The sequence below is a fragment of the Trichomycterus rosablanca genome, chromosome 21 (assembly GCF_030014385.1).
Source record: "Trichomycterus rosablanca isolate fTriRos1 chromosome 21, fTriRos1.hap1, whole genome shotgun sequence".
Classification (NCBI taxonomy): Eukaryota; Metazoa; Chordata; class Actinopteri; order Siluriformes; family Trichomycteridae; genus Trichomycterus; species Trichomycterus rosablanca.
Window position 1 is genome coordinate 8,000,979 of NC_086008.1, and position 14,984 is coordinate 8,015,962.

The 14,984-nt window shown below is 41.0% G+C and overlaps 1 protein-coding gene across 1 annotated transcript in view; it reads left to right on the plus strand.

Annotated features, from left to right (window-relative positions):
• slf1 (SMC5-SMC6 complex localization factor 1) overlaps positions 1-14,984 on the plus strand; it is a 37,200-nt gene that overhangs the window by 3,961 nt on the left and 18,255 nt on the right. Inside the window, exons 4-16 of the mRNA XM_063017854.1 lie at positions 683-858; positions 951-1,006; positions 2,648-2,798; positions 3,167-3,352; positions 3,498-3,566; positions 3,950-4,096; positions 4,196-4,362; positions 4,459-4,593; positions 6,211-6,355; positions 6,484-6,631; positions 7,306-7,451; positions 7,616-7,710; positions 11,703-11,779. Coding sequence (XP_062873924.1) covers positions 683-858; positions 951-1,006; positions 2,648-2,798; positions 3,167-3,352; positions 3,498-3,566; positions 3,950-4,096; positions 4,196-4,362; positions 4,459-4,593; positions 6,211-6,355; positions 6,484-6,631; positions 7,306-7,451; positions 7,616-7,710; positions 11,703-11,779 — 1,698 coding nt within the window. The remainder of the gene's footprint in view (positions 1-682; positions 859-950; positions 1,007-2,647; positions 2,799-3,166; positions 3,353-3,497; positions 3,567-3,949; positions 4,097-4,195; positions 4,363-4,458; positions 4,594-6,210; positions 6,356-6,483; positions 6,632-7,305; positions 7,452-7,615; positions 7,711-11,702; positions 11,780-14,984) is intronic.

Sequence of the window (14,984 nt, forward strand, 5' to 3'; positions counted from 1 at the left end):
CAGCCACAACAATTGCTAACAGATAAAGTAAAAATTAATTATATAAAGGAAAATATATGCTTCGCAACAGTTTGGATAGGGCCCTTCCCTGTTTCAGACTGTCTATGCACCTATAAACAAAACAAGGTCTATAGAGACATAAAGAAACTCCAGTGGCTTGCACAGAGCATTGGCCGCTTTGAAATGAACTGGAACATTAATTGAGGCTTTCTCGACCAACGTCAGTGCCCAGCCATACAAATGCTATTTTTACTGAATTGGTACAAATTCCCACAGACATGCTTGTGTGAAGCCTTCTCAGAAGAGTGGCTGCTGTTATAGCTTAAAAGATCACATAGAGGTCTGTTTTAATACTAGTTGGTTTTGAAATGGGATGTCTATCAAGCTTATGGTCAAGTGTCCAAATACATTATATATATATATATATATATATATATATATATATATATACATTTTAATAGCTTTATATAAAAATATAACATTTAATTAATATAATTTAAAACACACTAAACATTTTTAAAGCAGAGCAATTCAGGTGTGCAGCTGTGAATTGGTGAATACTAAATATCAAAGTATCCATTTGGAGGCAAAAAACAGGATCTGGTGTCTATAGCTCTATTATTAAGCTGTGTTTACACATGTTTTTTTTACTGTATGTACTGTCATGTACTACTTCTTACAGGGAAGTGGATCGTGTCTCCACAATATGTGCTGGATAGTGCAAAACAGAACACATGGCTACCTGAAGCATCATACGAGTTGAACCTCACTGCTAATCTCCACACTTCTGTGATTATGAACCCTCTTAGGGATTGGAGAGAAAAGGTTGCTCAGGGCATTACATCTGGAGCTTTTCAGGTTAGCACTGGAGTGTTGCATAATTAAACAAGAACAAAGGTTGACGATTATTACAAGGTGTTTTGAATGTGACGTCTTTCTTATTTAAATAGGGCTGGGTTGTGTATCTTCAGACTGACGATCCCGTTAGGAGAGACATGTTTAAAAGGTAATGAAACTGAAAGTTCATACAGTGCTCCCTGTTACAGGTTTTTCAGACTGTAAGGTTGCAATGGAAGACTTTACACAGAAGGACTTTGAGTCAAACAAAAGACATTTTGTAAAGTATTAATCAGAAGCAGGAGTGGGCAGTAAGCTAAAATGTATTGAATGCTTTAGCAACAAATTATTCATTAAGTTAAGAAAAACAATACAAAAATGTTTTGGAAACAGATAAAGCAAAATGTCTGGGTCCTTTCTGTGTGTAGTTTGCATGTTCTCCCTGTGTCTGTGCGGGTTTTCTCTGGGAGCTCTGGTTTCCTCCCACAGTCCATGCAACCAATGTGTTAAAAACATGATGTTAAAACCCTAATAAATAAATGAATGTATTTCTCCTCCACTGCTTTATACTTCTGCCCTGACGAGATAGACCTGTATCTAACACCCCCACCCCCCGACGCATGTACAACCAACTGCTTTTTTTCATTCAAGGAACAGTATGGTGAATGGAGAGTCATGCACTGCTCTCCATTATTGACTCACAAGCTTCAGATCTCAGCACAATGCTGTTATTGATAATATGAAATACCAATTCCACTCTCTGAGAGAAAAATCTTAAGAACATGTTCTTCAGGTGAAGCTAGGGCTGAATTGGGTTATGCATTGGGACACTGATTCAAAACACAAGCGAGTTCTGAGTGTACACCGATCAGCCATAACATTAAAACCACCTCCTTGTTTCTACACTCACTGTCCATTTTATCAGCTCCACTTACCATATAGAAGCACTTTGTACTTCCACAATTACTGACTGTAGTCCATCTGTTTCTCTGCATGCTTTGTTAGCCCCCCTTCATGCTGTTCTTCAATGGTCAGGACCACCACAGAGTAGGTATTATTTGGGTGGTGGGTCATTCTCAGCACTGCAGTGACACTGACATGGTGGTGGTGTGTTAGTGTGTGTTGTGCTGGTATGAGTAGATAAGACACATCAGTGCTGCAGGAGTTTTTAAACACCTCACTGTCACTGCTGGACTGAGAATAGTCCACCAACCAAAAATATATATTTTTGCGTCCTGTGACCACTGATGAAGATGACCAACTCAAACAGCAGCAATAGATGAGCGATCGTCTCTGACTTTACACCTACAAGGTGGACCAACTAGGTAGGAGTGTCTAATAGAGTGGACAGTGAGTGGACACGGTATTTAAAAACTCCAGCAGCACTGCTGTGTCTGATCCGCTTATACCAGCACAACACACACTAACACACTACCACCATGTCAGTGTCACTGCAGTGCTGAGATCATCCACCACCCAAATAATACCTGCTCTGTGGTGGTCCTGGGAGAGTCCTGACCATTGAAGAACAGAGTGAAAGGATGCTAAAAAAGTATGCAGAGAAACAGATGCACTACAGTCAGTAATTGTAGAACTACAAATGGCTTCTGTATGGTAAGTAAAGCTGATAAAATGGACAGTGAGTGTAGAAACAAGGTGGTTTAATGTTATGGCTGATGATTTAAGTTCCCTTCATATAATGTTTTGTTTAACGATCAGTAACAGGCAGACAGTACCTACTGGACATTTGTTTACTCAATAAAACTGTTTTTCGCTGTTTGTTAACACGCTGCTGTAAATGTTTCTATAGAATACTGAACGCAGGGAGTGCTGTGGTCTACACTGACAAGTCCGCCACACAAGCAGTTACACACGTGTTAACCAAAGATAAATTCAGGATGGGTCAGAATCTCAGCAGTCCTTCCTACAACATCAGCTACATCGCTGAACATCTTTTTGGGGTAAATGTTATACCTCCATATATATATACTTCCATATCTCCTCACAGCAAGAAGGTCCTGGGTTTGATTCCCAGGTGGAACGTTCCAGGTCCTTTTGTGTGGAGTTTGCATGTTTTTTTTTTACCATTTACCGTACATAATATTGTAAAAAGATTCATAGGACTCAAAAATGCATAAGAAACCATCATTCTATTGTGATAAACAATGCACATTATTTGTATGGTTATTACTATGTTTTAGTCAGAGACGATAGAATTAAATGAAAAACATAGCTTGTGGTTTTTACAAGGCACTGTATATTTAATACTAATTGAATGACCCATGTACAACAGTATATATCTCTGTAACTTGTCCTTGCTTTCTTATAGCTGGCATTCTCAGCTTTAAACTCATCTGTTAGATGGGAAAAACCCATACAAGAAGCACGTTTGATGCAGCTGGAGGCTCTGGAGTCCAGTATCATTAGTATAGAGGATGAACCCATGGATGTGACTGATAACTCGCTTCTCTCTGAGCTAGAGGAAAAACTACAAGACTACATAAAAAAAAACGAGGTGAAGTTGAGTTTTGTGACCTTTTGTGTTCTTTTGAGCAATTTAGTAATAATTACATCTAATTACTTTATAAAGGTAAACTTGAATAGGAATTGTCATTGTGACTGCCATTAGTACATGACCTAACGATGACCTCTCGTTGTAGCTACGGAAGAAACATCAAATAAAAGCTCCAGAGATTTTCAGCTACTATACACCCGTCTTTCCAGTTCAGGTGAATAAATCTGCTAAAATCGTTATGTTCACCATATGCAGGTTTCACCGCAAGGCAAAATGAACATTTGGCTCATCAAGTAGCTTGGGTCATTTAATTTCCTTTGTGTCACTGCTAGCATTATTAGTGACTTCCTTTTTGTGAAGGATACATTATATCCAGGTCACCTGATTTAAACAAAGGGGGTTTGATTGGTGGCATTGTGATTGGCATGTCTATTAAAGAAGCACTGGTGTCCTTCAGCTCTTTTACCCTGCGGATTCGTGAGAGGTCACAGTTTTGGAGCCGGACGTCAAACAAAGTGTGACTGACGGTGCCATGTTGACCCTGGCACACATCGCTGTTCTCCACCTCTTTTCAGTGCTTTGCTTCTTCTTCTGTAGGTAACCGCAGTGGATTTCACTAACGTTCAAAGCTTGGTGGAGTGTGGGCTGTTCCCTCAGGCTCTGGAGGAGATTCAGGTCTGTCTGAAACCTGGAGTGCTTCCTCCACATCCTCTGCTTAACGCCTGCATGCAGCATGCCCTTCATGTACGTATAAACACTCCACACCTACAAAATATTTAAAAGTACATTTATTACAGCATACATACATACATGTAGTACCCACCTGCCTATACATTCCTGCAGGGTGAAGCTGAGCCGTACTTTTTCAGCATGTTCAGCACCGTTCTAAACAACATACTGTGCAATAACCCTACATGGAGCTCTCCTACAAGCATCAAGTACTTCCTGCAGATCCTGCAGTGTCCACAGTGTAAAGCTGGAGCCTTGCCATTCTTCCAGACATCAGTAAGGTACAGAATCACATTAAATCACATGATTGTGACCAGCGCATTAGGTACAATGTAACTTATAGGTACTTCTATGGTTCTTTCGGACTCTTTTACCAGGTACTGCTTGGAAAGCAAAGATACCTGTCACTCACTGCCTAGCCCTGCCCCTCCAGAACTGCTCCGTTTCCTTGGCAACCTACAGGCGTTTATGCTAAGGCTCTTTCAGCTGGAGCTGCACGCTGCTGGTTTGAGGTAAGAAACAAGAGTAAAAAGTTCCTGAAGTTTGCTGGGTGAGGATACATTTCTAGAATAATGATATGGAACAAATTAATTTGAGAACCAAACTAAGCTAGACTGCTCTTGCACCCTAGCTGAGTTCTTCATGTAGCTACAGGGGTTGGACAAAATAACTGAAACACCTGGTTTTAGACCACAATAATTTATTAGCATGGTGTAGGGCCTCCTTTTGCGGCCAATACAGCGTCAATTCGTCTTGGAAATGACATATACAAGTCCTGCACAGTGGTCAGAGGGATTTTAAGCCATTCTTCCTGCAGGATAGTGGCCAGGTCACTACGTGATGCTGGTGGAGGAAAACGTTTCCTGACTCGCTTCTCCAAAACACCCCAAAGTGGCTCAATAATATTTAGATCTGGTGACTGTGCAGGCCATGGGAGATGTTCAACTTCACTTTCATGTTCATCAAACCAATCTTTCACCAGTCTTGCTGTGTGTATTGGTGCATTGTCATCCTGATACACGGCACCGCCATTGGATGCACATGGTCCTCCAGAATGGTTCGGTAGTCCTTGGCAGTGACGCGCCCATCTAGCACAAGTATTGGGCCAAGGGAAGGCCATGATATGGCAGCCCAAACCATCACTGATCCACCCCCATGCTTCACTCTGGGCATGCAACAGTCTGGGTGGTACGCTTCTTTGGGGCTTCTCCACACCGTAACTCTCCCGGATGTGGGGAAAACAGTAAAGGTGGACTCATCAGAGAACAATACATGATTCACATTGTCCACAGCCCAAGATTTGCGGTCCTTGCACCATTGAAACCGACGTTTGGCATTGGCACGAGTGACCAAAGGTTTGGCTATAGCAGCCCGGCCGTGTATATTGACCCTGTGGAGCTCCCGACGGACAGTTCTGGTGGAAACAGGAGAGTTGAGGTGCACATTTAATTCTGCCGTGATTTGGGCAGCCGTGGTTTTACGTTTTTTGGATACAATCCGGGTTAGCACCCGAACATCCCTTTCAGACAGCTTCCTCTTGCGTCCACAGTTAATCCTGTTGGATGTGGTTTGTCCTTCTTGGTGGTATGCTGACATTACCCTGGATACCGTGGCTCTTGATACATCACAAAGACTTGCTGTCTTGGTCACAGATGCGCCAGCAAGACGTGCACCAACAATTTGTCCTCTTTTGAACTCTGGTATGTCACCCATAATGTTGTGTGCATTGCAATATTTTGAGCAAAACTGTGCTCTTACCCTGCTAATTGAACCTTCACACTCTGCTCTTACTGGTGCAATGTGCAATTAATGAAGATTGGCCACCAGACTGGTCCAATTTAGCCATGAAACCTCCCACACTAAAATGACAGGTGTTTCAGTTATTTTGTCCAACCCCTGTATGTGCTTCATAACCAAGTGTTGGTTAGCTATTGCTAAAATGAGCACCTCTGAACCTTTAAAATTAATACAGAGGTCAGAAGAGAAGACAAAGTACCAAAAGTTTATGGACACCTTGTGGAGAAAAAGGCTCACTAGTACCTTAAATAAGTAACTCCAGTGTCAGTTCTGTTGCTGAGGCAGGCGAAAGGATTTATCAAGATTTAAGCTTGTTGTTGTGCCGTGTGCAGTAGAAGGACGGGAGGCTCATGGAAGTCCCTGATCTACACTATGTTCTGGAACATGTGGGAAAAGACAACGCTCACCTCCAGAGCCCTGCAGCAGCTGGCTGAACTTCTAGTGCAAACCACACTCTGGGCTCTCCATTCCTCTCAGGTTTAAAATCATTTTTACATCTACACTGGCATTACTCCTGCTACTGGTAATGGTTTAAAAATCCTGTAGCTTGGTGTTAGGTTTCTAACAGCTGGGTGAGTAGATCTGTGACCTGTATTTTTTTTTAGAATTGGAGGCTGCAGGTACTGGCCACGCTGCAGGAGATCCTGGCTGTGGTGGTGGAGTTCTGGGCTCAGGAGCATGCTCAGCTCAACAGCCGTCAAGTGGAAAAAGGTTTTCAGGACCTGGCGGAGTATATTGCCATCCAGTGCCAGGGTAACGCACATTACACTTTCTGTTTCCATTATAGTTAAGGTGCTATCGTGGTTTTTAACTGTACAGGTCTGTTTAACAGGTTATTTTTAAAATGCCAGTCTACAGCCAGTTATTACAATAGCTTAGAAAATGAATAATAAGTGTAAACCAACTGCTATGGTTAATTAAATTAAATGGAACATTTGGAAAGTTATATAAAGATTGCATTTTTTGCATGAACAGTTTAATGTACAGAATCGGATAAGAGAACGCAGGGAGTAATTGAACTGAGGGGAAAAAGTGGCCAGTTGTGCTATCGGCCTGCCGGGCATGTACACAGACGGCATGGTGGCTCAGTGGGGTAGCACTGTCGCCTTACAAGAAGGTTCTGAGTTCGATCCCCAGGTGGGGCATCTGGGTCCTTTCTGTGTGGAGTTTGCCTGGTCTCCCATGTTTGTGTGGGTTTTTTCCGGGAACTCCGGTTTCCTCCCACAGTCCAAGGACGTGCAAGTGAGGTAAATTGGAGATACGAAATTGTCCATGACTTATAAACTGATGAATCTTGTGTAACAAGTAACTTTGACCCATTAAAAATACTTATACACATTGTGTTGACCTGCTATATACAACAGTGTCAGGCTAATGAAATATTCAGTATTATTGTATGAAAATGCAGCTTTTTTTTAATCTCACAGATGTCCATCCAGACCTTGTAAGGGAGCTGGTTCCTGCCCTGCAATCCCATCGGCTCAGGATGCGTACCGCTGATGCAATCTACAGAAATTTTTGCTCCAGGAAAGGCCTGATAATCATCTCTGAGCCTCTCTCCCTCCACAAGATAGTGCGTACACCTTAGAGTTTTCTATCTAGCACGAGAAATATGATCAGTGACGGTGTCAATGAATTAAACAAGTCAATCATTATTCTGTACTGTCTTTTTCTACACAATTACTGAGAAAGAAGTACTGATCATTTATAGTACATATGATGTGTGTATGTATGCAGGTCTTTTCCTACCTGAAAGCCCTGGGGCAGTTGTGTGGGTGCAAGCCTGTGAGTGCAGCCTCACAGAGGGCAGACAGTCAGGTGTCAGCTGCAGAGTAAGTAACAAACACGTACACACTTGATCACCTTATTCGAAAACTTTCCAATAACAGAACACCTCGTCAATAAGAGACGTGTACAGTCTCCTCTACAATTATTGGCACCCCTGGTAAAAATAAGTAAAAAAAAAAAAAAGCTTAAACTATTAAGTGCAGTATTTGCCAAGAAAGCTCTCTTTTAAAAAAGTTTTATTAAAACCACATGCACCATAATTATTTGAACCGGGGAAAAAAGTGAGGTATTTTTCCAATTTATATGTAGCTTTCTTAAGGTGATCAACAGAATGATTTATCTGGTGTGTGTGTGTGTGTGTGTGTATATATATATATATACACATATATATACATATATATACATATATACGAGGTGAATTCCAGCATTGGTCCTTTAACATTGCAAAGACTAAAGAACACAACATTAAGATTAAGGAGAATGGCTATAAAAAATGTCTAATCGCCTGAAAATGCCCATATTTACGGTAAGAGCAATAAGTAAAAACTTTTAATCAAGTGGAACTGTGACAGCCTTATGAGGGCCCAGATTTTCTGTGGGGTTTAAAGTGGAGAGAGGATCTAGGACCCCGGACAATCTGGAGTAATTGTGTAAAAAAAGATGCTTTAAATACCCTGCTGTGCATTTTCCATTCTTAAGAGATGTTATAGAAGAAGACCAAGTGCTGTTTTATTTGTACCGGTATACTACCCGAAACTAACTTACTTGCCACATCCCGGATTTCACAGTGGCACAAGACACACACCGCTAGTGTCTGACAAAAAGAACAAGCAGCACTTATACTTGTACCATTTGACTCTGGTAATGAAATACAATGTTCAGAAGCAAGATTCTGTCCTTAAAATGGCAGTGTGCTACTCTCTCTGTCTCTCTTCAAATAATCTCGCCCTTAATTATGTTCATGGATAAGACACCCAGCTCATTGTTCCTCCGTCCTTTTCAGTCTCTCCGAACCATTATTATGGTATAATACCACTGATAAAACCTATTAGAACTGCCCACATAGATCTCAGGTTCAGTGAAGGCTGAGGCTAAGAGTGGACTGTATGAGGTGGCAGTAATGGAGCCATTGTCCCTCATCATGGGGTATTAGTCAGGGTTAAGATAGCTAATGGAAAGTGATGGGCTCCTGTCGTGTTGTCCAGGCCTTCGCTCGGGGCTCGGCTCTTCGTCTAGCTCCAGGTGAGGATGGCAAAATGTGCTCTAATTGAGCCTGTTTCTCCCACTCTTGCTTTAATCAGTCAGTGTTATCGCTCTCTGTGTCTCGCACGCTTGAGCTTTGGAGACGAATTCATTCCACATGGCAGCAAATGGCCAATTAAAGAACTGTATTTGTGCTACTGTGAATTCAAATATGAATTGATTGTTTTGGGGGTTTCATGTGGCTTTGCTCACAGTAATTGTTTTTTTTTCTCTCTCTATTTTTATACACTGTAAAAGCTGTGTTTTTTAAATATTTGAACATTCGTGTTTAAGCAAAATCTCATATTTACAGTTTATAAGACATTGCTTAGTAGAGCAAACTGTGAGCTTGTCCTTAGAAAATATAAACGAAACAAACTGCGTCTTTAAAATGAATGGACTAAAAAGTCCTACCACTTATTTTCGTTCAGTTGGAGGTGTTGTCGAGCTTGTCTCATAAGGGAAAAGCACACCACCTGACCCCAAAGCAAATTCCTAGCATCTTTTTTACAAGCATCAATAACTGCAAGGTCCTTTATCACATTTAATTCAACTCTTTTGTTCTAATTTTGAAAGACAAAGGCAGATTGTTGCTCTTATTTACTGTTCGCAGCTGAAGACAGGCTGTTTAATGGTCTGCTATTATTGAAAAGGTTAGATTAAAGACTTTATGAACACCCACTGGTGCTCTCAAGTTCAAAACTCAGCTGTGCTATCGACCAGTGCCTGAAGGAGGCAGGTCAGCTTGATTTCTCAATTCTGCTGTAAATGTGACCTCAGCTAGCTGGTCAAGCACTTGCACAAGGGTTGAGCACAGAGCACAGCCTGTCTCTATACACTATACAGCTCTCTGTAAGTGGCCCGTGTGTTGGAAGGGGAATGAGATGGTTTGTTGCTGTCCTCGGTCAGTTTGGGGGTGGGGCAAGTTTGAATTGGGGCATTGGAAATGACTAGATTTGGGGGAAAAAGGGAAAATGTCAAAATAAATGCAAATTACAAACTTTTAGCCATTCATACTGCAGGAGACTGAAATGGTCATACAGTTTGAAGAAAACCCACCCATTATGCTAAAAAAGCAATTGAAACATTTATTGAAATGGATTAACTGTGTCCTGATATTTCTAAGTGTGTACTTTTAAATTTAGAATGGTTGGATGTGACCCACATACCACCTAACACCTCAGAAGCTGCCTGAACGTGTGTGATTCTTCACACCACAAACAAATCTAATTAGTTGATGTATTTACGTTTTTCATCACTTCTTTTGGTCTGCAAGCGATGAATTCTGACAGAGAGCTGTATCACTTCACAAGAGCTGCTTGTTCTTTTTGTCAGACCCTAGAGGTGTGTGTCTTGTGCCACTGTGAAATCCGGCACTTGGTTATTTATTTATTTATTTATTTATTTTATTTTTACAGATTTTACTGTCATGTTTTACACATGAAAGTCACACTGTGCCCTCTGTGAATCATCCACCACTCATACAGCATACAGGTGCTTCAACCAGCAGCAATGAGGAGATAACTGTGTTTGTTGGATGCTCGACCAGGTTGAGGTTATTCTGAGATTCAAACTCAAGAGCTTGTGCCCTCCACAATGGTTGGCTAATGTGTTAGATCACTGCACTACCCAAGCATCCCCAAGTGTATCAAAACTCTTGACTTGAATGTCTGCCTGTCTTATTAGCACTAGCTTTATTTTGGTCAGTACAGATTTACTGTAGCGTGTGTAAACATGACAAATCGTATTTCAGTCTTATTACTTAAACTTCCACGACAAAAGTAATTATTTTCAAACGCAGAGCTTTGACAGTGAAACTATTTGTTTTGCTGTTGAAACAGGAAAGATACATCACCCTGTATCTCTAAAGCCGAAGTGCTTTTTCACAGCACACTGGGTATGCACCCTTGTTCCACTCAAAAATCTCATTTCCTCCTGTTCCTCCGTGTGAGGGTTTCTCCCATCACCATGTTTCTCAGCGGTGATTCAGACAGGAACACACCGCTGCTCTCCGTACCCATCTGCTGCAATCCAGCCTGCCGTGAAGGAGCACTCAGAGTCGCATTTATCCAGCTCTCTGATAGACTGGTCAGGACTCCTGCTCTGAGTGTGAGTGGGTCCTCAGGATGCCTGTCCTTTTGGATAAGAGCAGTCAGAAAGTCCTGGTGTTGACTGTACTTATGGGCCTCTAAAAGGATAACACACTTTGATGCCTGTGGCTCCACTTTGGCCTGACAAGATGCTTCTGTCTGGCTGTGCTGCTGATCTAATGATACCTCAGGGCCTATTTGGACTGATGAGGGTTTTTTGAACAGGGTATTTTTAGGATGTTTTTTTTTTTTATCAAGTTAGATATACTGTGTTCTAGAAGATTCTGTGGCAGTGATGACAGGGTGTTAATTGGCCAAGATTCGATCTTAATTAAATGATTCCGGACATCAAACCCCTTATAAATGACTACATTAAAAATAAATGGCAACTTGAATAGAACACAAACAAACAATAAACATCATGAGATTCACTCCAATGTTAGGAATGAACCAAAAATACGTTATGGAAAACGTACAGACCAAGTTATCAACACTAGGTGCGTCAGTCTGGAATAGTCTATTCTATATCAACACTTAATACTAGGAGAAGACCCCATTGTGAAGCATGTTAGACTTAGTGAATGATTGCATCTGTTGATGATGTAATAAGGACAACATGCCTATTGTTTTTTATTTGTAGGATGTTCTTGAAATGAATTATTCAAGAAATTATTGAGTGTTTGGTCTGTGTGTTGTATGTTCAGACAAAACATGTGCATGGGGGGCTCGGGCTTGATGAAGGACAACTTGCCGAAAGGTTTTCACAAAGTGAATCCTGCAGGTAAGAAACTACATTACTCATGATCTTCAACCCTATCAGTGGCTGTTTTCTTTAAAAATCTACCTAGTGAGTAGTAGCACATTTAAAACCAATGTGTTTTTAGTTTTAAAAACAGTTGAAGATGGGGGCATGTCTAATATCACTTGGGAGACCTTTGGGGCCTAATGACTATTGGGAGACCACCAAGTTTTGGTGCGGCAACAGCAAAACCAACCCCCCCCCCCCCCCCCCCCCCCCCTTTTTTAGACCATGAGTCCAAAAACCTAATGATCTTTCTACATAGATGCATTTTATGTCATCCTACACTCTCTCCAGATAAGAGGCTGTTCGAATTCTTGGATACCCTAAAATGCTGCCTACTAAGGTGCCTTATTTTAGAGCTAGATAAAGAGGGAGCATCTGATGCTTCCTTAGCAGTAAAGACAATCCCAACATTCAGTGCGGCACTACTTTTCTCACAAAAAATGACAAATATGTTGGATGAATGGAGAGCAACAGACGGAATAAGTTTCACATGTAAATAATTTTTATTGATTTTTAATTTGTATAAAGGTGTACAATGTGTAAAGGTGTCATTTATTTGCAAATTTGGGCTTTTCAGGGACAATTTAACCATTTTTGGTACACGGAGAGATGGAACAGTCAAAAGTGACTGAGGGCACATACATACAAAGCATATCCAAACATATACAGGGGGGTGTCCAGTCCAGACTTTAAAAACAATCAATGCCATTTTATATTTGATTCTGCAATGCACTGGGAGCCAGAAGGATGCTTCTCCCTGTACCAATAATAGAAAATTGTAAATAAAGTTTAAATCATCCATCGTAAAGTTTAAATCATCCATCAGTGGATGTGCAGGAAGTGTATTTTATTTTATTTTTTACCTGCTCTCTACAGTTCACCCATAGGAGGTGGCCAGGTTTTTGATGTGTGGAGCTCTCGGGGCTTGAGTTTGTAGATAATGACTATAGAAAATATATAAAACACTCGTCTCTGGTTCTTGTTTGGCAGTAGCACTGGACTTTGTGCTACTCATTACTGCAAAACATTTGCAAAGAAAAAACGCTTATGTATAGGAGTTATGACTAATGGATTGTTGGATGCCATTTGCATGCAGTATGTGTAATGTAATTATGAGCAGTGTCTATAAAACACAGACAAAAAACTGTGTTAGGAATTCATGCAACTTTTGGAAAAATGAAGTAAGATAAGGCAATACAGAAAATTGTCGACACATATGGTATAGATACTCCTACTGATAGGAGTTTTATTCTAGGGGGGAAACAATTGGTATCAGAATCCCAACTTACACCGGCAGAGTCGAAAGCTCCCTATGATGCCTAGCGCTGTAACTGGAGGCACTGGCATTTACATTCAGCACAACATGCCTGCAGTGTTTTGGTAGAGAAATAGCGAAAAGTACAAAGCCACAAACACAACACTTGTCAGATCTGCAGTTTAGGAATATTAAACACTACAATTAGGATTCCACTGCGAGCAGGGTGAGTGGGGGTATACAGAGGGTAAAAGTGAGTGGCTAAAAGTTTGGTTAATTATGAGGTTTGCACTCTGAGTGAACCTGCTGAGGTGTCAGCGCTCATCTTTCCTCTACCTGATCAGAAATAGCCCCGTGCCAGAGCAGAGAGCAAGGAGAGGGCATGGAGAGAGAGAGCAAGAACGAGTGAGAGGCAGGCCCGCAGACTCTGTGCTGCTACTCATTGCCTCGTGCTGTTTTTGCACTACGTGTTCTCTATACTGATGTGCAGGACATCAATTTTTGATGATGCATCCGCAGGCTCGGAGCCATGTGCTGTATTTCTGACAGTGCAGCCATTCTGGCAGTGTACAGGTCCATGGTGCCTTGTTAACTTCATCCCGAGCTGTCTGCCCACTGAATGCACTCGGATTTCCTTGGCTTAAGCGCAGAGTGTGTGGGTAGACTAGGCAGAATGGCAGTAAACTTGTCAATTTTACTTTTTTTAATGTCATTTTGTTGTGTATTTGGCTGAAGTTCGGAGTATTTTGTTGGGAAGTGGATAGAGTCGTCACAAATAAAACATGTTTATTCATTTTTATGTAACTATTAAATGTCTGACTTGTATTTGCTTTTAATTCCTTTAGTGACCACATGCTTTAATAATATAGCTATTTTATTATTGACAGTATTTTAAGATAAATACTGGAGTAAAATTATGCTTGTTGGTCTCCTTATTTCAAAACCATGTACCTGCTTTTGCTATTATAGCAGCCTGGATTTGTGCCAATATAGTCAGTTTATTATTTCTGAGGCCATGCACTGGTTATGAATGCTAATAATTAATCAGTTAGTCAATAACTGACAAAAATCCATTGTTTGATCAATGCTGTCAGTTAAAAGGTCATATAAATGAATTTAACAGGTCACAGTTAATCTGAGAGTGAAGCTACAGATTTCAGACACACAGAGCTGTAGAGCTTCAGAGTGCTGATTTGTAACTTTCCCTCACCAGCCCTTAGTGTGCATGTGCCATTTCACTGTTTACATCAGCAGCTCTCAACCATTTTTTATTAGATGCTCCCATGTTCAAAAAAATTTCTGGGACCCCCCCTCGACAAGGGTTATGATATTATCCTTACATTTTCAGCATGAATGGCAAAGCTGGAAAATGATGAGGGTTTATTATTCTAGGATTTTCTTATTTTGGTTGATGTATTGGGTTTATTTCTGGTGAACTACTGGTGGAAGCTTCCTCACCTGGGTCTGCTTCAGCGGGTTATGCATCAACAACTGAATCGGAATCTTTCGTAGACCCAATATAGGCTATAGGCAGTTTAATATACAGTAGATCGATATGACATCACAAGAAATCTCCCAAATGACAATATCCTGTTGCTTTGTATTGTCCCATCATATGTGATTCTTTCTTTGACACAACCCTTCTATTTCTATCATAGGCTTGGGAACAGCATTGAGAGTGCACTGGCAAGTGTGCCTCCCAATGGCTAGGCTTTTTTGTCAACATCACCCATTCCCTAAAAAAAAAAAAGTAAATACATTTAGGATGGATTGGTGCTCTGTCCAGGGTAACTTTCAGTGGGAAATATTGGAAAATGTATATAGCAATAGCAATTCGTGACATACCCAACAGTGCATTTTTAAGTAGTTATTACAACTCCAGCATGTGTTTCCTCTGGAAAGGTGAGAGGAAACTTACTCACTTGG